At 42.2% G+C, this 26,495-nt stretch overlaps 1 protein-coding gene across 4 annotated transcripts in view; it reads left to right on the top strand.

Annotated features, from left to right (window-relative positions):
- The window catches only part of TRIM29 (tripartite motif containing 29), a 70,819-nt gene extending 51,829 nt beyond the window's left edge, over positions 1-18,990 (top strand). Inside the window, exons 5-10 of one of the 4 annotated variants that reach the window (XM_040325531.1) lie at positions 1,943-2,035; positions 4,465-4,545; positions 8,588-8,668; positions 12,611-12,703; positions 15,125-15,201; positions 18,570-18,990. In XM_040325531.1, the coding sequence (XP_040181465.1) occupies positions 1,943-2,035; positions 4,465-4,545; positions 8,588-8,668; positions 12,611-12,703; positions 15,125-15,201; positions 18,570-18,629 (485 nt within the window). In that variant the 3' untranslated portion in view covers positions 18,630-18,990. Of the gene's footprint in view, positions 1-1,942; positions 2,036-4,464; positions 4,546-8,587; positions 8,669-12,610; positions 12,704-15,124; positions 15,272-18,569 lie in introns of those variants that run through there. The other 3 variants (XM_040325533.1, XM_040325530.1, XM_040325532.1) reach the window with 3 other exon arrangements.
- Positions 18,991-26,495: the final 7,505 nt, after the last annotated feature.

Genomic DNA, 26,495 nt, shown 5'->3' with positions numbered 1-26,495 from the left:
TTTTGTGGTATTTAATCATCTCTGCGGATTTAATTTTTTGCGCTATAAACAAAAAAATACTGACAATTTTGAAAAAAAAAAAACAATATAAGCGTATATTGATTGGTTTGCGCAAAAGTTATAGTGCCTACAAAATAGAGGGTTAGATTTATGAGATTTTTTTTTACTAGTAATGGCGGTTATCTGCAATTTTTGTCAGGACTGCGATATTACGGCGGACAGTTCGGACACTTTTGACACTATTTTGGGACCATTCACATTTAGACAGCAAACAGTGCTATAAATATGCACTGATTACTGTATAAATGTGACTGGCAGGGAAGGAGTTAACACTAGGGGGTGATCAACTAGGGAGTGATTCTAACTGTGGGAGGAGGGGACTGACTGGGGGAGGTGACTGATCAGTGTCCCTATGTACAAGGACATGGATCTCTGTGTGTGGCTCTGTAACTGCCGATCGTGGGTACCTAGCGGACATCGCATAGTCCTCAACGAGTAATGGTACAAAAACACATCAGTAGGACATCAATGTCTTGGGTATCAGTGTTAGTTAGGAGATCACATATATATAAAACATTATAATCTCCTAAATGTCATCAAAAAAATTGCCAAACTTGGTCTTTCTTTGAGGACTTGCACGTAAAATTTTTATATATTTAAAAAGAAGAAACAAATACATAAGTGATAATGTAGATAATAGATCCAGCACTTACCGTATTTATCTTTGTATAACACGCACAGGCGTATAGCAAACACCCTAACTAAGGGAAGTTTCAGGGAAAAAACTTTCCAAAGCCCCCTGCGTATAACACGCAGGCACAGTTTACCCTCTATTTTCAGGGTAAAAAAAGTGAGCGTTATACGCCAATAAGTACAGTATATAATAAATGGTAGTCGTAACTAGATGTGAAGTGTATACACACTTAGCTGGAACTATGAATTCCATACCATATTTCTAGCGTGTACCATTAATGGTACTCTGCATATGTACCATATCTTTAGATTTTGTGGAACAGAGATAAAACTTAAGATGAGCAAATACAACATGTACCCTTGATATTTTCCGTTGCATACCCAGCTATGTGAAAAAAGAAAACACAAAAAAAGATTTTGCTACAGTAAATTTTGAACATGTGTTAAAGAATGGTCTTAAAAATGAGTTTAGAAGAGGAGCCTATGTGAATATGCAGGTCTTAAAGGTAAGGCTGGAGTTCAGCTTTTCCTGCAGTGTAGTCTGGGCTGGGTGCTTGGATTTGGGTTGGAACATTTGGCATTTTAAAATGGACATTTCATGAAAACTCAAGGCCTGCTTGGATTACCCCCTCCTCCCCTCCCCCACCATTATAATACAATAACTAAAAGCTAAAAAAAAGTCCCAAAATATTAGAAGAAAATAAGACCTTGGATCACAGCTTTTGGCCACTTCCTCTAGGCCAGGGGTCTCAAACTGTATGAGACATCCTGCTCTAGGCACTGTTGGTGTCTCACTGCTGCCTCCTGCTAATGCTAAATTCTCCAATCCCATGAGATTGTGTGCCAGCACTGTGCAGGAGTGTATTTTAGCTGGATGGGAAGTACTCAGCTTTCACAAGAAATAGCAGTATTTTCTTTTTTTCTAAACTTTAAACTACTGTACTTTATTTTGGGGGTGGGGCCTCACAGACAAGCAGACCTGACATGTTAAGTAATAGGTACAAATTATCCATTAATAAATATTTAATTCCGATTAGCAATGTTTTATTTTGAAACTTTATCTTTGGCGTATAATGATATGTTTTTCTAGCATTATTAAAGGATAATATATAAACATGAACATGACCGCAGAAGACACATGACAAAAAAACAATAACATTCTAGATTCTGTTAGAATGTAATTAAATGGATAGCCTTTTTGTCATAACTGTGGTTCTTTCGCTTGAACATGTTTATTCTTGTGTTTTAGTGGAGAACAGATACATGATGAAGGATCATTCAACTAACTGGACACCACCAAATGAAGCATACGGAAGGTTCAGCTCTCTCTTTAATGCGAAAGGTAACAATTAGCATTGTTTAGACTACTTTGTTTTTCTTCTTCTTCTTCTAAGGCCTCGTACACATGACCGAGGAACTCGGCGGGCGAAACACATCGTTTTCCTCGTCGAGTCCTTGTTAGGCTTGTCGAGGAACTCGACGAACCAATTTTCTCCATTCCCGTCGAGGAAAAAGAGAACATGCTCTCTTTTTGGCTCGTCGAGTTCCTCGACAGTTTCCTCGCTGAAAAATGTACACACGACCGGTTTCCGCTGCAAAAAAAAATCTCCCACCAAGTTTCTTGATGGATTCTGCCGAGGAAACCGATCGTGTGTATGAGGCCTTGGTAGTACTATACTAAGTACATAGAACGAGAATTCCAACGGAATTCCATTGGAAAAAATAGAACATGTTCTATATCTAAGCTCCGATGGAATTCATCAGAATTTCTGATGAAAAAACTCAGATGGGGCTACACACGATCGGAAAATCCGATGGAAAAAGTCCATCTGACTTTTTCCATCGGAAATTCCGATCGTGTCTACGGGGCATTATACTTTAATTCCTGATAGCTGTGGCAAGATTATACAAATATATATATATCAATTTTAAGAGAGCCAGTTAGAAAGATGGGAGGGAGGTGGAGAAAAAAACTGAACATAAATGCAAAGGATTAATCAAAATGTATATTGAGCATAAACTATGATGCATACATTCAAGTTTTGGCTTTCCTATTCCTATACTTAAAGGGGTTGTAAAGGAAAAAAACTTTTTTATAATAAGCATCCTTTACCTGCAGACATTCCTCTTTTCACTTCCTCATTGTTTGTTTTTGCTCAGAAGTTGCTCTATTTTTTCTCTGTTCTGTTCACTTCCTGCTTGTCTGATTTTACTGACCACCGTGATGGGAGGCTTTACTGCGGTGGTCAGTGACGTGCTCGCCCCCTCCTGGGAACTACATCTGTGCGGCAGGACACTCTCTACGTGTTAGAGACTTCAAGGATGTGTAAATTACCGGGCGTGCCACAATGCATACTGGGAAATGTAGTTCTTACATGAACGAGCGATGCAAACCAGGAAGTGAATGAGAGAACAGAAACTAGAATGCCGGAGGTGATATAGATGAAGGAATTTAATAGGTATTTACTCGTTTTTTAACAGAATCATTACACTATTCTGTCTGTCTACCTTGCAGACATTAATTTTAGGCAAACAAATGTTTTCCTTTACAACTCCTTTAAGCAAAATATTGACACTTAATAACCCTGCAGTGGAGGAAGTGATCATTAGAATACATTTAAGATTACATATTAAAAAACTAGTGGAAGCATATGTCATAAGAGGACTGTGCTGTGCACTTTTATTCAGTATACATAATTGTTAAAAAAATAATATAAAAAGGATTTAATGGGGTTGAAATCTTATACAAAAAGCATGGGAACGGGCAGTGGCGTATCTAGGGTATGGCAGCCATGGCAAGTGCCATGAGCGCCATATGAAGGGGGTGCTGTTGAGTGGATGGGCAGCAAGGCACTTACCAGGGTCTGAGGGTCTCTTCTTCCCTCCTCCCGAGCATAGGCAGGTTCTCCTTTTCAGCAGCTTTGCTAATGGACAATGGCAGCGCTATCCCTGCTGCGTTCAGCCACAGCCCTCCCCTGTTCTTCCAGGCTCTCCCATTCCATCTGGTCGGATTGGCAGCGCACAAAGGAGAAGGAGGAACATCAGTTTCTCCCTCTCCTCTGTGAAAACTGAGGCCTTAAGTGATGACGATTTCACCACTTCCAGTATTGGTTCTGCATTTACCTGGCCTTGGAGGGCAGAGGAGGTATCAGGGGTCTAATAAACTCCAGATTTCTCCATAAAGAGGATATGTCACTACCCAAGGCATCACAAGGGATGATAATTATCACTAATTTTGTTAGCTGTTTTTTTTGTTAAGGTTATCTGAAAGATGGGTTTCAAATGTTTCGACAGGGGCACAGTTTCAGTGCTTGCCATAGCCGCCATTTTCACTAGATACGCCTGAGGATGGGTTAAGGGGATCACTTGTCCAATTAAACATTAGAAAACTGAACAAGTGGAATTCTTGTGGGGAACAGGTGTGATGGTTGGAACATCTTAAAAACTGTTGATTCCCTTGGATTTTTGTGTTCTATAGTCTCTAAATTTACCTAAATAGCCATACATAGAAGTTCTGTGGACAAAAACACCAAATTAATGAAAAAGGTCAGAGAAGAATGGCTATAAACCTATTGCTCAATTGTTTTAAGAATACCTGGTAGGGAATAGGAGAGAATTTAAATAATACGCATTTTATTTACACAAATTTCTCTATTTCTGAAGACATTTACTCTTAGGTAGGTCACATGTTTATGTGATGTATAGTAAAGATTATTATTTGTATGATTATTATTTTTAATGCACATACTTACCTTGCTTTATACCCTGCAGCTGGGGGACGACAATCCTATCAGCCCTCTTCATTAGCTGACAGCCCTTCTGCAAGCATGAACAGTCTCTATGGGGCCAAAGGTATAAAACCCATGTGCCATGTTTCTGGTGTCATTTTGTACTTTTAGCAAGCATGACGTAGAGCTAGATGCTACTTTCATATACTGTATATGACATCCACTACTAAAGGTACACTGCATATAGTTAGTAGTGCACATACCATATGTTTTAAAACAATTCCCAGCAAGAGAATATGAATAGACACAATGGGGGTTATTTACAAAAGGCAAATCCACTTTGCACTACAAGTGCAAAGTGCACTTAAAATTGCACTGAAAGTGCACTTGGAAGTGCAGTTGCTGTAAATCTGAGGGGGAATGCAAGGAAAATAAAAAACAGCATTTTAACTTGCACATGATTGGATGATAAAATCAGCAGAGCTTCCCCTCCTTTCAGATCTACCCCTCAGATTTACAGCGACTGCACTTCCAAATGCACTTTGTACTTGTAGTTTGCACTTGTAGTGCACAGTGGATTTGCCTTTCGTAAATAACCCACAGTGGGTGGGATTTATTAAACCTGGAGCACACAAATAGGGGTGCAGCTGTGCATGGTAACCAATCAGCGTCTAACTTCAGCTTGTTCAATTAAGCTTTACCAAAACAATCTGGAAGCTGATTGGTTTCTATGCACAGCTGCACCTGATTTTACACACAGGTTTTAGTAAATCCCCCCAGTAAACTCTACACTGTATATTGAAATACCATAAGACCCCTTTCAGACTGGGGTATTTTTCAGGTGCTTTAGCGTTTAACAAAGCGCCTGTAAAGCGCCTGAAAGAAGCTGCATCTGCAATCCCAATGTGAAACCCCGAGTGCTTTTACACTAAAGCGCCTGAAAAATGCCCCAGTGTGAAAGGGGTCTTAGCGTTAAAAAAAGCGCCTGTAAAACGCCTGAAAGAAGCTGCATCTGCAATCCCAATGTGGAAGCCTAAGTGCTTTCACACTAAGGCGCTGTGCTGGCAGGGCGTCAAAAAAAGTCCTGCAAGCAGCTTCTTTGCAGTTCTTTAGGAGCATTGAATACACCGCTCCTAGCGCCCCCTTCCCATTGAGGGAGCTTTTTTAACACCAAAGCGCCTGAAAAACGCCCCATTGTGAAAGGGGTCTTAGCAGCGCTTTACCAGCGTTTTCGGGTGCTGGCAGTGTGAAAGGGCTCTGAATGCGCTTTCAGGCGCTTTACAGGCTTTTTTTTAACGCCAAAGCGCCTGAAAAACGCCAGAAAAAATTTCCAGTGTAAAAGGGGCCTAACTGAAGATATAATATAATATAATTTTACTGATATCATTGCTTTCAGTCTTTCTCAAATTTCACATTCAAATGATTTGGCTACATGAATATACATGTAGCCAATCATTCAGATTTTGCACATTTAAAGGTTTTAACAGGCTTACTAAGTGACATAGAAATTTGGAAAAGTTAATACCCCAGGTATTAGGCTTTATTATCACTATTACCTTCACACCCTATTTTTTTACTGACACACACTAGGCAGATTTTACAAGATGATACCTAAAAGCTACTTGTAGAAATTCATCTAATGCATATTAAATATCTTTGTGAGAATTGAGGGATGGTCCTACTTAAACTGCCTTTATAGTACAGCCCTGATTATACTTTCTCCAGATTCTTGCCAGAGCCATAACACATGATGGAAAGTGAAGTATAAACACTTCATGAAGTTCTCCAACTCACTGGAATATTTGTAATTTCTCTCAACCAAACTAAAGTTGTATCTTGTCCATAGAGGAGACAGTGGTTAGGATTAAAGTAGATTAGGTATAATCACAAAGTTTGCAAATTAAAGGTCCGAAAAATACATCAGTCACTATAAAAGTGATGGACAAATATTTTTTTAGGAACAGGTGTACAGTTACAATCGGCTGAAAATTGTTTGAAATTCTATTTTTTTTTAATCAAACGTATTAGCTATCTTTAAAGTTTTCATAAGCATGCCCAGAGTGCAGTGGAGAGAAAATATATAACTTTGCAAACTGCAAAATATATAGAACATTATTAGTCTAATATAACTGTGTAAATGGTATAAACAAAATAATAAAGATTTTAGAAAAAAGTTAAATAAATATTTTACAGTTGCTTATCACTGTCAAGCATGCGCCTAACAACCTAACATTGCTGATAAGCAGGGGCGGACTGACAACTCATGGGGCCCCAGGGCAATAGAAGATTATGGGGCCCCCGGGCTTACAGATGGCCACCACGCCAGGAGGCAGTGCAGAGGCAGCTAAAATCTCAGGATTTTCACATCAAAAGCATGTCAGTATCAGACATATCAGGGACAAATGTAAAAAAAACACAGATTTTTACATACTGTCCCTGGTTTTACTGAACCTGGCAACCCCTAATGGGGCCCCCTAGTGGCATGGGGCCCTCGGGCAGTGTCCGAGTGCCCAAATGGTCAGTCCGCCCCTGCTGATAGGCAATGTGTTACAGCTGTACATAGTTCCCTGTTATGCCCTTTAAATGTGTTATGATTGCATGCTTTCTGCTAATAGCTGCATGATTTGCACAGGTGATATGCTCGCTTGCTGTATGCGCTAACCCAGTACCTCTCATGCAATAAATCTACGCATATATTGCATGCAGTTACAGTATGCCCTGACTCTGAGTGGATTTGCATCATGATCTCAGGTTAGCTTTACATCAGAGTTAGTTACTAAAGTAAAAAGGTAAGGTCAACTGAAACAGACCTGTTTTTATGTCAAACGTTCAATCATGTGAAAGTAAAACGATTGAAATAGGAATTGCTGCACATAATTGCATGTTTGAGGTGAACACTTTAGGCGGCCCTTTCCTTTGCCCATGAAGGACAAAGTTAAAAGGCCACTTATTGCTCCTCCTTACCCAGCTGTAAACACTCACCTTACCTTGCTCTCCACCTCTCCATTTAGCTGTCTGGATTGGAGAAAAAGATCAATGTGTAGGCTCCAAACTGACTAATCAGCACATACAATAGGGGTTGATTTACTAAAAGCAAAAAGACTGTGCGCTTTGCAAAGTGCGGTTGCACTCTACAAATGCAGCTTGGTAAATGAGTGGAAGCTCTGCAGACTTCCATCTTCCATCTTGTGTGCAAGCAAAATGCATTTTTTTTTTTATCTTTCTTGCACGTGATTGTGTACTCTTTGCAAAGTGAAGCTTTACCTTATTTACTAAGCTCTGGAGCAACTGCAAAATGCACGGTCTGTAGTAAATCAACCCCACAGTGCCTCCCCAGACCCATGTGACAGTGTTGGGCCTATCACCAAGCAACTAGCTCTGTCACATAGGAGGTGAAGGATTACAGTCGGTCACGTGATCATCCATACCTGGAAAAGACAGGTAATAGACACTTCACTCTTGATGGTCAAAGGGAGAGGTGTGGGATTGTGGAACGATGTGTTTATACTGTTAATGGTATGGTGGGGGGTTAAAGTGACTTTTACTTAGCCCTTTATGTATGTATGTATTTACTTCACATCTGGTAATTCTTAAATAGTCTTTTCCCGTTGGTCAAGTTACATTTGCAGATTCATTTTAATGTGTATAGTCTCTGAAGTTTTTTTATGAATGCAAATCAGACTAGAGTCAATCTACTAAATGAGTGGAAATTTTAATTACCAGTAACATCAAATAATCAGACATGTACATGGGACTTAAACATGGGAATTTCCCCTGCACATGATAATTGAGGTGAATACAATATCATTTGGCAAAGTGAGCACTGCACTCCTTTAGTAAACTGCAATCTTAAATTAGAACTGGAGGCAAATATATACATTTTCTGCATATAAGGTCTGGATCCAATGCAAATCCTGATTTCTTAGATCTGTCTTTGTTTAATGTATTAAGGATATCCCTCACACCATAGTAATCTGTAGTACTAAATAGCACAAAACTCATGTTGTGATTTTCCACATCAGATATGTTTTGCCATTTAAATTAGGTTTATGTTTACAAATTATTACAAAAAAATCTTTGTAAACTAAGACTCCTTTATAGAAATGTATCAAATAAAGACTTTGTTCTTTAGTGTAATACTTAAGAGAAAGCACCTCTTGTTATAGGATCACACAGGATGTACGACAATTCCTTTACGAGCCAAGAGGATACTCCCAGTTTCTCATCTTCAAACTATTCTCAGAAAGGTATTATTACAGATTCTGGTGCTAATTAAACTGAACACCAAGGGGTCTATTTAAAAAGCAGTGAATGTGACTTGCACTAAACATTCTCTAGTGAAGAAATTAATATTTAAACACATGGACCTGGAAGATTCACCTGGAGATAATGTTTGCTGAATGTCAGGTCCTCTGCTTTATCAATATGCCTCTTAGTGTTATATTTACAGTAGAAATCAGAGTATGAATCCTGTAAAGGAAAATTCCATCTTTTGTTCATTGATCATGCTATGTGTCTGCAATTAACTCAATAATCTTATTGTAATTGCTGTAATTTCTTCCTTGTCTGTAGTCTAAAGAACTAACATATACAAAGAAGACATTTTTTAAAATTATTATATTTTTTTATTTACAATTATATTTATAAAAATGCATTATTCAATTTGTGGAAAGAGAGAAATACAAATACAGTTGAACCTCGGATTACGAGCATAATCCGTTAAAGGAGTATGCTTGTAATTCAAAGTACTCGAATATCAAAGTGAGTTTTCCCATTGAAGTCAATGGAAACGAAAATAATTAGTTCCGCATTGACTTAAATGGGGTGCAATACCGAATGCGGCCAGAGGTGGGGGGCGCCAGAGAGCGCCGAAAATGGCCGAAAAGGCCCGAGGACACTTTGGGTCATTTCCTGCGCCCCCGTACCTCAGGCCAAATGAGATACTGCAGGCCAATGTTTGGCTTTTCTCGTCTCCTGTGCCCACATACCTCAGGTCAAATGAGGTACTACAGGCCTATTTTCGTCTCTGCTCGCTTCTGCTCCCCCATACCTCAGGCCAAATGAGGTACTGCAGGCTTAGTTAGCTTGAATTCTGCTTGTCTTGCGAGTCAACACTCATAAAACCGATTCAGAATTTAATTAAAAAAGTTGCTCGCAAATCAAAACTCTCTCAAACCAAGTTACTCTTAAAACGAGTTTCCACTGTAGCTTGTTCTATGTTGGGTCCAAGGATAGCAGAGTAGGGTTTAAAAAGTTTTAGGAGACCTTATAGTTTTGAGTAAAGGAAACCTGAAATCTAGTAAAGTGTTGGAAGTGGTTTATGACACATTTCTGTACAGTGGTTGATAACCCATTAAAAGTGATCTGCTTAAACGCAATGCACATTAACTCACAAAATTCTTCACGTTAATGCATCTGCGGTAACTTCCTAGCTTCTAACAAAGATCTGAAAGAGGCTGAACGAGGCTTCAGATTGTAATTTGACCATCCTTTACTAAATCTGTCCCTCATATATTTAAATTGAGTAAAAGAAGGTGCTCCCAGAAAATTAAAAGCAGGATTACCAACCGCCAAAATACTTTTTTTGGCAGGACTTTATAAAATACAATATTTTACAGAAAAATCCAAATGTCACAGAAATTGATTTTCAAGTATAACATGCAAAATCCACTTGCACATTGTCCTCACCTGCTACTGTATGCAGTCATTATATAACCAGTTCTATTTTCGCCCACATGAACTTGAAGTTTGGCTTAGGCCCAGAATATCTAGTGCTGTCAGACTTGGTCAAATCTGTTAAAAATTGCTTCCTCTAAGTCCTATCTTACAGTGAATAAACAACGTTAGGCAGTAATACTCTTATTTTAACTCTGCTTGGTTCTAAGAATGGAAATGCACAGATCTATTGGAAAATGACCAAGGTAGTCATCACTACTACCTTGATGTGGCAAAAAAAAAAACATTTTAAATCTTGACTTAGCAGTCTAAAGAGAAGTAAAAAAAAAATGCAATGTTCTTTGATCTTTAAATTTCATTGTTGTTAACTTTTGCAGCTGTGGATTGAGGGTGTGTATTAACAGAATTACCACAACACACTCCAATGAGCAAGTATACAGTTTTTGTGGTTCAGATTTCTGGCCTTTATTATGAATAAGTAGAGATAAAGCTATAATTAAGAGCAACAAATGTCTATCAGAAAGTGGGAGCAAATCAGCTAGATTGCTTTACACGTTAGTGCATTGCTATAAAACAAGTGTAATAAGTGAGCAGAAGTGAAATTTAAGACAACACAATGAATGCTTAAAGTATAACTAAAAGCAAAACTTTTTATTTCAGTTTTGGATAGAGTGGCGAGGTATTAGAACGCCTCTCAATTTTTCCTGCTATCTGTGCCCCCGTTAGGCATATTCAAAGGAAAGAGGGATCACCGCTCCAGGTGGATCTCTGCAGACAATTAGAGGAGCCTCTTAGGAGTCCAAGGTGCTGGCAATGCACAAGGCAGACACAAAAAATGGAGATGAATGGACAGCCGCACTCCAGGGAAACTTGAAGAAGTAGTCTTTATTAATAAAAGCTGGACATGCAAATCCAAAAAGTACAGTCACAAGAAGGGACAGCCGACGCGTTTCGCACACTGTTAGTGCTTAGTCATGACTAAGCACTAACAGTGTGCGAAACGCGTCGGCTGTCCCTTCTTGTGACTGTACTTTTTGGATTTGCATGTCCAGCTTTTATTAATAAAGACTACTTCTTCAAGTTTCCCTGGAGTGCGGCTGTCCATTCATCTCCATTTTTTGTTAGGGATATTCACCCTTTCTCTTTGTCCTGTTTACCATTATCATTGAAAGTAAATGTAAAAGAAAATGCCAAATTTTGGGTTGTCCCCAGAAAAGTAATAGTGGTGACATTTTCCAACGGGGACACTAGTTCTGGTGACCTGGGGGTCCCCAAGGGATTCCCTTAATTTGAAAAGATTTCCTCTCACTTTCTGTTTGGCTATGGGACAGGAAGTGAAGGGAAATCCCCAAGATGGGACACAGATAGTGAAAAAAATTTGACAAGGGTTATAACCTTCTGTTGTTCTATCCAAAATGAGAAAAAGTTTTGCCTATAGTTCTATTTTACCTACATTTTTAGGGCACACCAAAATGACAAAAGGAAGGCAGATCAAGCTAGATCACAGATATGTTTATTGTTTTGTAGAGGTGTAAATCCAATGCGTTTCATTACAATTACAGTCTCGCCTTTATCAGGGCTCTTTGTTTAGAACCTTTATTTTTGAAGTTTAAAGCATGTCTACACCCAAAAGCAAAAGTTTAATATATTGCATTTGACCAAGTCTTAAATATGGTGACAGCATTTTTTTTCTGGTTTAATCATTTATTTCTGTATTTTGATCTAGTTATTTAGCCAAATAACATTAACATAATATTCCTTTCTTAGGGTGGCTCTGCACTATGGAGCATTGATGATACCATGATAGCAGTATGATAGCAGCATTGCCAACCTGTACAGAGGGTAGTATTTGGCATACTAGAAAATTAATGTGGACTTGACTAATAAATTAAGGCCATACTCCAGGTAACACTGTTTAAGTAGTTACAGCCACAGTTTTTTTTTCTTTTGGGATGGAGATTTTATATACATGAATAAAATCTAACTATTACAAGCATATCTGATGGTATTAAATAGTTTGTCTCAATAATCTAACTGCCAATCTTGTTGGACAGCTTGGTCTATTAAAGGAAGTTGAAAAATAACGTACTGGTTAGATCATTTAGTGAGAATAAGGGGAAAAAAAGCAAAAAAAAAAAAAAAAACCCTAAGGCAGCCACCACATTTAAGAAATAGTAAGCTGCAATAAATTAAGATTTTTCTTTTTGGTTTTAATTTGAAACCCTATCTTTTTTTAAAGTTAGTTTTCCTCTGTACTAGATTACAGTACACAATACAAAAGTTTGCCAAATTGATTGCCAAGATAAACTTCTCCTTGGAAAAATGTCTTCTTTGGACTACTCTGTTCTCATTCATTACACTCTTATTTTAATATTTCTTATTAGACATAACGGCTTATGCAATTGCTGTTCTCTGTAAGTTTGGTAATACTTATGGTATACATCAGTTTTTGCATCCCTGCTATTGAATTATGGTTATAAAAACTGTATGTTAAATACACTGTATTTTTCTAGTCACCAGCCAAGTTCCATCCTTCCAATATGCATCTACTGTGACAACCACAGAGTCTGCTAATCAGCAAGAAAACAGTCCCTATAACATGAATGGTAAATGTATTACTTAAAGTACTTAGAATGTGTCATTAGGTCATTAGGTCACATAAAATACATTCAATATGTTTCACAATAAGTGTTTGCATCATCACTTGTACAAGGGGTTGCCAGATTGTGTAGAAAGTGTTCAAAGCGGAATTCCACCCAAAAGGGTAAGTTCCGCTTTAAGGCCTATCCCCCAGTCCTCTTTTACATTTGACATATTTTCTTTTGTTGGGGGGAATAGGTACCTGGTTTTGACAGGCACCCACTCTTAGGCCTCGTACAGACGAGAGGATTTCCGCTGGAAACGGTCCGACGGACCGTTTCCAGCGGATAAATCCTCTGGCGGATTTTGATCTGATGGCTGTACACACCATCAGATCAAAATCCCTGCGGAATACATCCGAGGTGACGTGGCCGCGCCGTCGCTGCGATGATGACACTGCGACATGCGCGACCCTCGAAGGTAAATACTTCCATGCATGCGTCGAATCAATACGACGCATGCGAGGGATGGGATCGGACGGACTTATCCGGTGAGTCTGTACAGGCGACCGGATAAGTCCGGCGGACAGGATTCCAGCGGATAGATTTCTTAGCATGCTAAGAAATTTTTATCCGCTGAAAATCCGTCGGCTGGATTTTTATCCGCTGGGAAATGTCCGCTAGGCCGTACACACGACCGAATCTATCTGCTGGAACTGATCCGTGGATAAATCCCAGTGGACAGATCCGGTCGTGTGTACGGGGCCTGACTTCTGTTGGGATTGCCTAGGCCACAGGTGTCAAACACAAGTCCCGCGGGCCGAATCCGGCCCTCCAGGCCATTTAATGTGGCCCTCACACCTCTCCTGCAGCTGCAGGAGAGCTCCAGCACTGGTGAGTGTATGTTTATAAAATATTCAGCAGCTACAGTTTTTGTAGCTGCTGACTTTTAATGAACACAAATATGTCTGGAGATCCTCTTTAACAATTATTGACATTACCCAGCCTCATTCACATAAGAGGTTGGAGTTCCCCTCTAATTCATACCCGATCCTTTGAGTTTGGTGTGGATTTTAGGAGGGAATCCCAGGAAAAAAATAAGAAAACATTGAGTTAAGGAATTTTGAGACCACCACTCATAACAGACTTGAAGTTCCTGATATGAATTATGTGGAAACCCTCACATCTTTTTTTGTGTGCAGGTGTCCCCTTTAATATCAATAGCAGACTCTCATCTAGGAGCAGGTGCTGGTATAGATGAATGGAATCATCTAGAGCAGGGGTCTCAAACTCAAATTACCTGAGGGCCACAAGACAAGTTTTCATATGCCATGAGGGGCCGCATGCAAACTTTCAAACTTCAAAAACAACAGTACTGGTGTCAGCGAACACATTATTAACCCCCCAGCACTGGTGTCAGCGAGCGCATTATTACCACCAGCACTGGTGTAAGTCAGGGTTTGACAAATTTGCTTGGAATCTCCGAGCCAGCTAAAAAAGTTAGCAGCCAGAAAACGCGCCCCGTCCCGACGAGCTTGCGCGCAGAAGCGAACACATACGTGAGCAGCGCCCGCATATGTAAACGGTGTTCAAACCACACATGTGAGGTATCGCCGCGATTGGTAGAGTGAGAGAAATAATTCTAGCTCCTCTGTAACTTAAAACATGCAACCTGTAGATTTTTTAAAACGTCGCCTATGAAGATTTTACAGGGTAAAAAAGTTTGTCGGCATTCCACAAGCGGACACAATTTTGAAGCGTGACATGTTGGGTATGAATTTACTCTGCGTAACATTATCTTTCATAATATTTTATAAAAATGGGGATAACTTTACTGTTGTCTTGTTTTTTAATTAAAAAAAGTGTAATTTTTTCCCAAAAAAGTGCGCTTGTAAGACCGCTGCGCAAATACGGCGAAACAGAAAGTATTGCAACGATCGCTATTTTATTCTCTAGGGTGTTAGGATAAAAAATATATATAATGTTTGGGGGTTCTAATTAGAGGGAAGAAGATGGCAGTGAAAATAGTGTAAAATGACATTAGAATTGCTGTTTAACTTGTAATGCTTAACTTGTAATACCAACGGCCACCACCAGATGGCGCCAGCTCACATCTGGTGGTAATAACTTGTAATACCAACGGCTCACCACCAGATGGGGCCAGCTCAAAAAAAAAAAAAAAAAAAAAAAAAATTTTTTTTTTTTTTTTGCTCCCCTCACTTCCACCCTGCCTGGGGGCCATTTATAACTGGTCCGCGGGCCGCAAATGGCCCGCGGGCCGGTACTTTGAGACCACTGATCTAGAGAGAGAGAGAGAGAGAAAGAGAAAGAGAGTATAGCTTCCCTTTTAGCCGTGCATACAATAGATGCTTTATCTCTCTATTTAGAATGATATATTATGATCAAAGAACAAGTATGTTATTTTACATCATCCCTCTGTTCCTACAGTGTATCCAATGATGACAAGGCACCAGCCAGCAAAAGCTTTGCCACAAACTTGGAAATCCTCAAAGCAGAGTCTGTTGGTGAGTTCCAAACTTCTTATTTATGTTCTGATCACCTGTTTCTGTGGAGTCATCCCCAACCTCTTTTAGCTTGATAACCAGGGGTCAAGTCCTGGAGAAAAAAGTGTGGGAACTCCCAACCAAGATCCACTCCCCCACCAAAAAAAAAAAAAAATGATACGCTCATATGCATAATTACTAAAAGCAAGTTCTTTCTAAATCCTGCAATAACTCGCGGCAGACCTCCGCAATGTCTCCTGGGAACAATGACAAAAGCTCCAAGGAGACATTGCGGCATCGAGGAAGTGACGGAATACCCGCACACTACCCGATGAATCCATATCCAGGAAGCGGCCAGTAACATAAAGGATTACTAAGGTTCGCCTGCCCCTGACAGTGACTCGAGCTGGGCATCGCCGCTTAGTAAAGGATTGGCTCGGGCGGCTCGGCTGCTCTCGGCTGCTCTAGTCCTGCAAAGGGAACTGCGTTCCTGCTGTGAAAAAAGTGCAGGAACTCCGTTCCCACGCGTTCCCGCAGGACTTGAGCCCTGTTGATAACTATAGTACCTATAACTCACGGACTATGCTGTTTTTGTTATTCCTACTACTAATAATATTGTTAACCATTATTAAGTCTAGGACTCAGATATAGGGATGAGCTGAACACCCCCTGGTTCGGTTCGCAGCAGAACATGCAAACAGGCAAAAAATTTGTTCGAACACGCAAACACTGTTAAAGTTTTTGGGACACGAACATGAAAAAACAAAAGTGCTTATTTTAAAGGTTAATATGCAAGTTATTGTCATAAAAAGTGCAGACCCCCATAACCACTGGGCAAGGGTTGTGGGGATGAGGCCCTTGCCCCATCAACATGAGGGCATGTGGCTTGGCACGCTTCAGGAGGGGGGCGCTCTCTCATTCCTTCTCTTTTCCTGCAGCCTACCAGGTTGCATGCTCGGATAAGGGTCTGGTATGGATTTTTGGGGGGAACCTCATGACATTTTTTTTACATTTTGTCACGGGGACCCCTACACCATTTAAAAAAAATGGCGCAGGGTTCCCCTTAATATAAATAAAGTGCCTGATATGGAATTTGGGGGATCCCCACACATTTTTTTTTAAATTTTGGTTCAGTGTTCCCCTTAATATTCATAGCACACCCAAAGGGCCTGGTAATGGACTGGGGGGGAACCCATGCAGTTTTTTTAAATGACTTGTATCTGTATTGCTGGGAACCGACAATTGATTATAGCCGCGAGTAGTTTTAAATGACTTTTTCTCCTTTAGAAATTTCATTTTGTGCAGGGACTGTTATAAACATGGGAAACATGCGCTACTTTACAGGCATACTATAGACAGCCCTCAAAATTTCCACTCGCCTACTAGCATTTGGCGAGTGGATTTAAGCTGGGGGCGAGTGATGACAGGGCTGCATGACCAATCTCCCTCCAATCTGTGCCTACACTTAGAGTCCAATGCATGCTCGGGAAAAGTAGTGTGGTAAACCGCGCACAGGCAGAGCAGTACACAGGTGCTCTCCTTACAATTCTCATTAAGCCATGGGACCTAACAGTATGACCTCTCTGAGCCTGCCCCCCCTCCCCCGGGCCCCGACCAATGTAGCTGGAGAGCAGAAAGTAATGAGTGAGGTGGAGGATTGCAAAAATTACCACTCCGGTTCAGCGCTCACTGAAAGTTGCCCTGACATGAGAGCGGCAGCCTTCTAGTTTGTGCAGTGTTCTTCTCCTTGTGCTCTATGTAAGTGTCCAACAGTTTAGCCTGAGCACTGTGAACAGACTGGTCTCAATGTGTGCTGTGCGCTGTCAGTGTGCGCTGTGCTATGGTGTCAATGGCTGTGCAGTTGTGTGGATCTTAGCGCTGGATTGTACTCCCTCCCGCTGTGCTGCAGCTCCTCTCCTCTCTGCCAGCCTGAATAAAAGGGGGAAGTAGGGACATGCAAGCGTGGAGCCGCACACACAGGCTCCTGATGATGAGATGAATGGGAGAGAGAGAGAGGATGGATGGGAGTTGCAGAGGACACAGCAAGAGAATGGGGAAGAGACCCAGTTCTAGTGCCTTGTCCCTCTGGTCTGCCCCCAGTGCCCTGTCCCTCTGGTCTGCCCCCAGTGCCCTGTCTATTTTGGTAAAGTTGTTGTTGGTAATATTTAATTTTGTAACTTGATTCTGCATAAAACATTGCCATTCCATGAGATAATTTACAAGGGCGTGTTTACGGGTGCAATTAGGCGCAGGGCAGTGTATGAATTAGGTGGGGCAACTGGTGGCGAGTAACTCTTGAGGCCTGGCTAGTAGCTCAGGACTTGAAATTTTGAGCCCTGCTATAGACACCCCCAGGTAAAAAATTAAAAGGAATATTTCACTTTTTTGTTTCACTTTAAGCATTGTTAAAATCACTGCTCCCGAAAAAACGTCAGTTTTTAAAACCTTTTTTTGCATTGGTACATGTCCCCTGGGGCAGGACCCAGGTCCCCAACACTTTTTATGACAATAACTTGCATATTAACCTTTAAAATTAGCACTTTTGATTTCTCCCAAAGACTTTTAAAGGGTGTTTCGCAGCTTTCGAATTTGCTGCAAAACCCCCAAATTGTTCGCTATTCGGGGAACGGGCAAACAGCCAATGTTCAAGTAGAACTCATGTTCGACCCGAACATAAAGCTCATCCCTACTCAGATATCAAGTCTATCTATGTTTATCACCAAATCTCTGTATAGTCAGGATGCTTCTGATAATTTTTGTATAGATATTTGTATGTAAGTTAGCTGTACATAGACAAAAGGCAAAAGACAAATTGAGAGAGTGAATCTCTCCAATGGGCACGTAGACAGCAACAAAAACTGAAAGAGGCTCTAAGCTTTAAATTATTTCTCCACCCAAGACTATAGGAGAAAAAAAAACAGCTTTGAATTCCAAGTACTAACAGAGAAAACTCAGGAGGTGGAGGAAATGTTTGTTACTGCTCAGATATGTCCAAACATGTTAGAAAATCTCTGTAAATGTTTTGTGACCTCTTACCTTTCTTACAAGTAAAAGAGACAAGCCTTCATAGAACATGTACCACAACAGAGTATAATCCAAAGCTGTAAAAAAAATGGGTACTAGCAATGTAGCAATGCAAGCAAGCCTAGTCTGGGCTCTCACCTTCACCATTATCTTGTATGAGATCTGCCTGTGTATTCTAAACCTATGGCTCAACAGCATACACGCGCTCCATGCTATAACTAGACTTCCGTACTGAAATACTTTACCTATAGCCTGTCTATGTAGTCATGCTTTATAAAGATCCCTTCAAGTTTAATTGAAATGCTTAATGTTACTTTATTCAAGAAACAATAAAAGTTACTAACATCTATGCTTGTTTCTCACAGACTCAGCAACGCCCTTTCTATGTGAACAAGGGAAATACCACTAACACCGAATCCCCATGAATCCCTGGGACCAAGCTCTAAGATTACGTACCAAAGCTATAGATATGTGGGCAGAAAGAGGGTGGGGATCTGTGCTTAATTCCTTCACTGCTGTTGTAGTGAATGTGTTGTGACTAGATTTGGCTGGGAGGAAGAAAACTGGTTTTAGTCTAGCCAAGGGCAACAACTGCTAACTGGAATTCCAGGGTGGGTCTAGCAAGAATGAACCTTTATCTATGTTTCTCAAGTTAACCCTTTTTTGATGTAGAAAGTTTTATGCTATTACTGACTAAATGTTACTATTATAATAACTAAAGTCTAGAATATTGAGGAAAAGAGAACTGCAGGGATATGTTCATCAATAAATACATTTGAAAAGCTATGTTCATTGTTTTTGAGTGTACTGTTTGTCAAAATATTGTTGTTATATTCTTTTTATTGGGTTAAAGAGGAAGTAAACCCTCTGAAAGTTTTCCTAAACAAAAACCCTGCAAGAGAAAGGCATAATGAGCTAGTATGCATAGCATGCTAGCTCATTATGAATTACTTACCTGAGATCGAAGCTCCTGCAGCGACCCTCGTTCCTCTCCTCCGCCACCCCGCTATGATACCCGGAGTGACTTCTGGGTATCGCTGCTCTGGCGCTGTGACGCGCTGTGTCCACAAAGCTTTCCAGCTTCGTTTTTTCGCCGTAAGTGTTATTTTGCAAGTGTAAAACTAGGGCTGATGTTACAAAGTGTAAACTAGTCACACCATGTAAAAGCCCATTCCAGCGACGGCATTTGGTATGCATTCCCGAGGGAGAACTCCACGGCAATTTGTAAAAACAAAACCGGCATGGGTTCCCCCCCAGGAGCATACCAGGCCCTTAGGTCTGGTATGGGTTGTAAGGGGACCCCCCTACGCCGAAAAATCGACGTAGGGGGTCCCCCTACAATCCATACCAGACCCGTATCCAAAGCACGCTACCCGGCCGGTCAGGAAGGGAGTGGGGACGAGCGAGCGCCCCCCCCTCCTGAGCCGTGCCAGGCCGCATGCCCTCAACATGGGGGGGTTGGGTGCTCTGGGGCAGGGGGGCGCACTGCGGGCCCCCCCACCTCAGAGCACCCTGTCCCCATGTTGATGAGGACAGGACCTCTTCCCGACAACCCTTGCCATTGGTTGTCGGGGTCTGCGGGCGGGGGCTTATCGGAATCTGGGAGTCCCCTCAAATAAGGGGGCCCCCAGATACCGGCCCCCCACCCTAAGTGAATGGATATGGGGTACATCGTACCCCTATCCATTCACCTGTAGGCAAAAAGTTAGTTAGTAAACACACAACACAAGGCTTTTTAAAATAATTTATTATTCTGCTCCGGATGCCCCCCCTGTCTTCTTTATTAGCTCTATTAGCAGGGGGGGCTTCTTCTTCCGCTCTCTGGGGGTCTTCCACTCTCCGTTGGTCTTCTCCGCTCTCCGGGGGGGGCTTCTCCGGACTCCGGGGGGCTTCTTCCATCTTCTCCCCTCTTCCGCTGTTGACTCGGCGAACCCCGGTTCTTCTGCAGATGTCCGGTGCCTTCTTCTTCAGCGCTGGCTGCCTGCTATCTTTGTGTGTTAGCTCAATTTCAAACAGGCAGCCGGTGCGGTCTTCTGTGACGTCAGGGTCTTCTGTTCTTCTCCCCTCTTCCGATGTTGCCTCGTCGCCTGTTGTCGCTGTAATGATGGAAGCGCGCCTTGCATCCCATTTATATAGGCATCACCGTCCCATCATGCTCCGGCAGGTACCCACGTGGTGGGTGCACGTGGGTAGGCACCCACCACGTGGGTACCTACCGGAGCATGATGGGACGGTGATGCCTATATAAATGGGATGCAAGGCGCGCTTCCATCATTACAGCGACAACAGGCGACGAGGCAACATCGGAAGAAGGGAAGAGAAGACCCTGACGTCACAGAAGACCGCGCCGGCTGCCTGTTAGAAATTGAGCTAACACACACAGATAGCAGGCAGCCAGCGCTGAAGAAGAAGGCACCGGACATCTGCAGAAGAACCGGGGTTCGCCGAGTCAACAGCGGAAGAGGGGAGAAGATGGAAGAACACCCCCGGAGTCCGGAGAAGCCCCCCCCCCCCGGAGAGCGGAAGAAGAAACCCCCCCCGGAGAGCGGAGAAGACCCCCGGAGAGTGGAAGAAGAAGCCCCCCTGCTAATAGAGCTAATAAAGAAGACAGGGGGGGCATCCGGAGCAGAATAATAAATTATTTTAAAAACCCTTGTGTTGTGTGTTTACTAACTTTAACTTTTTGCCTACAGGTGAATGGATAGGGGTACGATGTACCCCATATCCATTCACTTAGGGTGGGGGGCCGGTATCTGGGGGCCCCCTTATTTGAGGGGACTCCCAGATTCCGATAAGCCCCCGCCCGCAGACCCCGACAACCAATGGCAAGGGTTGTCGGGAAGAGGTCCTGTTCTCATCAACATGGGGACAGGGTGCTCTGGGGTGGGGGGGCCCGCAGTGCGCCCCCCTGCCCCAGAGCACCCAACCCCCCCATGTTGAGGGCATGCGGCCTGGCACGGCTCAGGAGGGGGGGGGCGCTCGCTCGTCCCCACTCCCTTCCTGACCGGCCGGGTAGCGTGCTTTGGATACGGGTCTGGTATGGATTGTAGGGGGACCCCCTACGTCGATTTTTCGGCGTAGGGGGGTCTCCTTACAACCCATACCAGACCTAAGGGCCTGGTATGCTCCTGGGGGGTGAACCCATGCCGTTTTTTTCTTTGAAAATTGGCATGGAGTTCTCCCTCAGGAATGCATGCCGAGCGACGCTGTAATTTTTTTTTTTTTTTTCCCGACGCAACTTTTTTAAGCCGTCGCGATCCTCAAAACTCGGCGTAACGTAACTTCGCGCATGCGCAGTACGGCCGGCGCGGGAGCGCGCCTCATTTAAATGGGACTCGCCCCATTTGAATAGGAACGCCTTGCGCCGGCGGAATTTTAGTTACACAGCCTGAAATTTCTAGATAAGTGCTTTGTGGATCGGGCACTTAGGTAGAAACTTTAAGGCAGTGTAACTTAAATGGGATTTTTTAAGTTACGCCAGGTTTTTGTGGATCTGGCCCCTAGATCTTTGACTAGCACCAGTTCTGATGTAAGTTATTGGGCCAACTAAGCCACACAGACAGCATATTTTTTCATGCTATTTTTTATTTCAAGAAAGATTTTTGATATTAACAGGAAATGGTGGCAAATATATTTTGAAGATATCTTGTATACAATATACGGATCATTGTCAAGCTTCAGTAGGCACAATACAAATATAAGAACAAATAATTAAGTAGCAGGAAAGATTTGAAATCACAATTTCGCATATCTTCCATTCAACAACACATTTATTTTTTTAAATTGGGGTGTAAGAAGAACTAGAGTGTTCACTATTTGGTATTACAAAGAAAACTGGAGTTACTATAAATATTACTTTAATCCACGGCCCTAAAGGTTTCTTTCTTGCCAGTACCACCATTAACCCATTAAGGCATTTTGTTCCAATATTGGCACAGTAGTGATGCAGGAGTTATTTATATCCTACTGCTCTAGGTAACATATGAATTTTATGCGCAAATTAAAAAAAAATTGCAACTTTAGGCATATATAGGTTAATGACTGATCCAACAAAGGCGCTTCTCTTCTCGGGTCATACCGCTTTCCCACTGACTTATGTCATTGCTTACATTGCAGGATCAGTGGCCAGTAAGTTGGCATGGAGCTTATAATTTCTTTTTGGTGATTGAAAGGATTTGTTGAAGATAATAATAATTATTCAGTTTCCACAATTTCTTTAGAGTTTGTCTTAACTTTGAATACATTTTGTCAATTGTCTTGTAGTTTTGAGCATGTACTGTATATACTATGTGAGTATAGAAGTCCTATATTTGGTTACAGCTTCATTAAACAATTATAATCATTGAGCATTTTAGATATCACAATTCAACCTGTGAACATTATTATTAAAGCAGAACCAAACCCATTAATTTAAATATTTCCAAAATCTGTTACATTTAAGTCATGCCGTAAACTGCCAAGCCATCAAATGGCTGTTATCATAGTTAATCACATGTGCAGCACCATGGCAATTGCAAATCAGACAGAGACTAAGATGACAGTTTCCTGTCACCCTACGTTTTTCAGTTTGCAGAAACACACTACAGTCCATTTAACATGGTTTCCTATGGTATTAGTTGACATCTATGAGTTATGCAGCCGGTGCATTTTTGGAAAGGGTTGGGGACTTTTTTCCCCCACGATTTGTGGCTAATAGACTTCAGTGGTGCATTTTTTTATGTGATTTTTGATGTGTTTTGCACTTTGCAGTTCTTATTTTATCACTGTATATAGATGGTTGCTAAGCAGGGGGCCGGGAAGCTGGCTACCGCATCCTTAACAACTGATGAGTCATCAGCTGTCAGCGGGCTTTCCCGTGGAAAGCTGAATGTAAAACAAACGGCGTGGGGCTCCCCCCCCCAGATCCATACCAGGCCCTTCATGTCTAGTATAGATTTGGAGGGAACCCCCATGCCAAATTGTAAATAAAATGGTGTGTGGTCCCCCCAAAATCCATACCAGACCCTGAAGAGCCTGGTATGGACCTGGGGGGAACCCCACACCGTTTTTTGCACAATTTTTTTTGCCTGCAAATAGTTTTTTTTTACATGCAGCTTTCAGCATGGAAGCCTGCTGACAGCTGTTGACTCATCGGTTGCTAAGGACACGGCGTACGGCTTCACGGCCCCCTCCTTAGCAATCAGCTATATACAGTGTTTTTTTTTACAGTGCGCTTAAGGAGAAAAAAAAGTGCAAAATGCACTAAAAAACTTGCCTGAAAAACACATCAAGAGCAACCGCATTGATGTGAACCTAGACTTAAGGACAAGAGGGTTTAGTTCTGCTTTAAAACTAATAGCTGTTGTTTTCGCTAACCTTCAAAACACGTTATGCTGACATTTTTTGAAAAAAATATATGCCTTAATAGTTCTTTTTTTTCTTTTTTTTTCAGTAACTTTGTAATAATGGCTGCTTTTTAGACACAGTAGTTATCTGGAACAGATTTTCTGCATGGTGCAGTTAAACAATTTCAGTAAAAACTTCTGTTTGTTTGAAAATTGCCCTGCTTGACCAGAAACACGTTTAATTCAAAAATAATACAGCTTTACTTATTGCTTTTACAAAACAAACCAAGCTTCAAGCTTTTTCACAGCACCTTTTCAATTCTTCTGGTGCAGACATTAAACTCCAGTGTTAACTCTGCAGGTAGCACAAGCAGCACTTTCACAGTTTTTCTTCTAGTGTAATCTTCACAGCATTTCCTTTTGCTCTCCTGACTCCAGGTGCTTTTTGAAATTCTAAAATCGGTTAAAGCTAATGCAAGACCTTATCTTTTAGGTCTTTGAATGAAATCAGCTTTGTTTTTGCCTTTCTATATTTTCTGTTAGTTTCGGCTAGTATACTGTAGCTCAAAAACAGCCTATTTTGGTTATCACAAGCTTCATAGTGTCTGAGTGCCAACTGTGGAATTACAGTATACACAGGGCCGGACTTACCATTGGGCTTGACTGGGCTCAAGCCCATGGGCCCCGCCCAATAGGGGGCCCCTGTGCTCAAGCGCGGCAGCCCCCCGTTCGCAGCAATCGCGGCAACCCCCTCCCGCAATCAATTTTGCCGCAATCCCCTCCAGCAATTTCGTGGCAATCCCCCATTCGCGGCAATCCACGCTCAACAACTTCGGCGGATGGATGTAATCCTCGGCACCCCCGCTCAACAACTTCGGTGGATGGATCCCCCCCCCCCGCTCAACAAGTATAATTGGTCGGCGCACTCACCAACAACTCATCAACAACTTCGATAGATCGGTCAGCGGATCGAGTCCCCCCCACCCCCCCTCAACAACTATGATTGGTCGACGATAACAACCCAACCCCCCCGCTTCTCTGCTCCAGGGGGCCCCTTTGATTATTAAGCCCAGAAGCCCCCACCACCCTAAGTCCTGCCCTGAATATACAATAACAACTACTTATTAAAATATATATACAGTGACAGTATTCAGAATTGTCTTATCCAAAATATCTCCCATGGGTGGCATCTGATGTTGACACTGATAATTATAAACCCCTACTGGGCAATTCCAGGCATATGTCCTGAGCCCTGTAGGATTTATCCTCGATATTTTTATCCTGGTTACCATTGTCACCAAGATAGAATGTTAGGGAAATCCAACATTTTACAGTGGTCACCATAACAAATAGTAAGGGTAAAGCTTTCTATGGGGACACCTGTTCAACTGTCTAAGAGGGAAATTCTCTTTACTTTGAATACATTTGCTCGCACATCCTGTTGAGTCACAGAGTGACACAGAGACAGCAAAAAATAAACTGATATGGGTTTTGACATGTAACCATTCCCCCGCTATATCCAAAATGAAAAAAGATATGGAACAAATACACAGCAAACCTAAACTCCCCCTAAAAGCTCTGCCTCAAAAGAAAGAGCAAATACTCAATCATCCTTCTACACATGCCACTGAATTAATAATAGATAAAAATAAAACAAACAGACCCAAGGCACTCAACCATTGAATAGGCTAGCAGTTATATGTGGTAGTATCATGTATCCTATTGACCCAGTCCCGTGCTGCACGCAATCCACTGGAGGAATGGAGGTATCCAAAACAGAAACATAAAAGTTATATGCTGCACATATGTAAAGGCAGGGTATCCGTGAGAAAGAGGTAGATACATTGGAGGAGGATGAATTAACAAATATTACTTGCTTTCATATAAACCATGAAGTAACATTTATTATGTGGCCATAGATAAAGCACACAGTCTAGATAAAAACACAGTCATGTCTAAACGACACAGTCTAAAGCCCTGCGCACATGGGCCAAATGCAGGCCAGCATCGGCCAGTTCAATAAAGACTGATTGACATTCAGCCCATGTGTATGGTACCCTGTCCAATAGAAGCCGGCTATTTGGCTGGCTTCTGTTGAACGAGCATGCTGGAAAACCAGCAGCCGATCCACTCCTGATTAGCCCTCTCAGCCAATATCGGGGGGGGGGGACCCCTTGTCAGAACACAAGAGTTCAGAGGAGGAGATCTCTATACTAACGTCAGAGCGTAAGTAAAATGCCTCCGACCAGAGCTGACAGTTTTTTTTCAACCTGCTTGGGTTGAATGGAAAAAAACAATAGTGTGTACCAGGCTTAATTTAAAACAGGGGTCCTCAAACTACGACCCTCCAGTTGTTCAGGAACTACAATTCCCATCATGCCTAGTCATTAGGGTTGTCCCGATACCACTTTTTTAGGACTGAGTACAAGTACCGATACTTTTTTTCAAGTAGTCACCGATACCGAATACCGATACTTTTTTTTAAATGTGTCCCCAAATGCAGCCATGTCCCCCCACAAATGCAGCCATGTCCCCCCCCCAGATGCAGCCATGTCCCCCCCCATATCCAGCCATGTCCCCCCCCATATCCAGCCATGTCCCCCCCCATATCCAGCCATGTCCCCCCCCCATATCCAGCCATGTCCCCCCCCATATCCAGCCATGTCTCCCCCCATATCCAGCCATGTCTCCCCCCATGCAGCATGTCTCCCCCCATGTAGCCATGTCTCCCCCCATGTAGCCATGTCTCCCCCCATGCAGCCATGTCTCCCCCCATGTAGCCATGTCTCCCCCCATGCAGCCATGTTTCCCCCCCATGGAGCATGTCTCCCCCCATGCAGCATGTCTCCCCCCCCCATGCAGCATGTCTCCCCCCCATGCAGCATGTCTCCCCCCATGCAGCATGTCTCCCCCCCATGTAGCATGTCTCCCCCCCATGCAGCATGTCTCCCCCCATGCAGCATGTCT

The sequence above is a fragment of the Rana temporaria genome, chromosome 10 (genome assembly GCF_905171775.1).
Source record: "Rana temporaria chromosome 10, aRanTem1.1, whole genome shotgun sequence".
NCBI classification, from domain to species: Eukaryota; Metazoa; Chordata; class Amphibia; order Anura; family Ranidae; genus Rana; species Rana temporaria.
The sequence above is the reverse complement of the archived record's forward strand: the minus strand, read 5'-3'. Positions and strand labels throughout refer to the sequence as shown.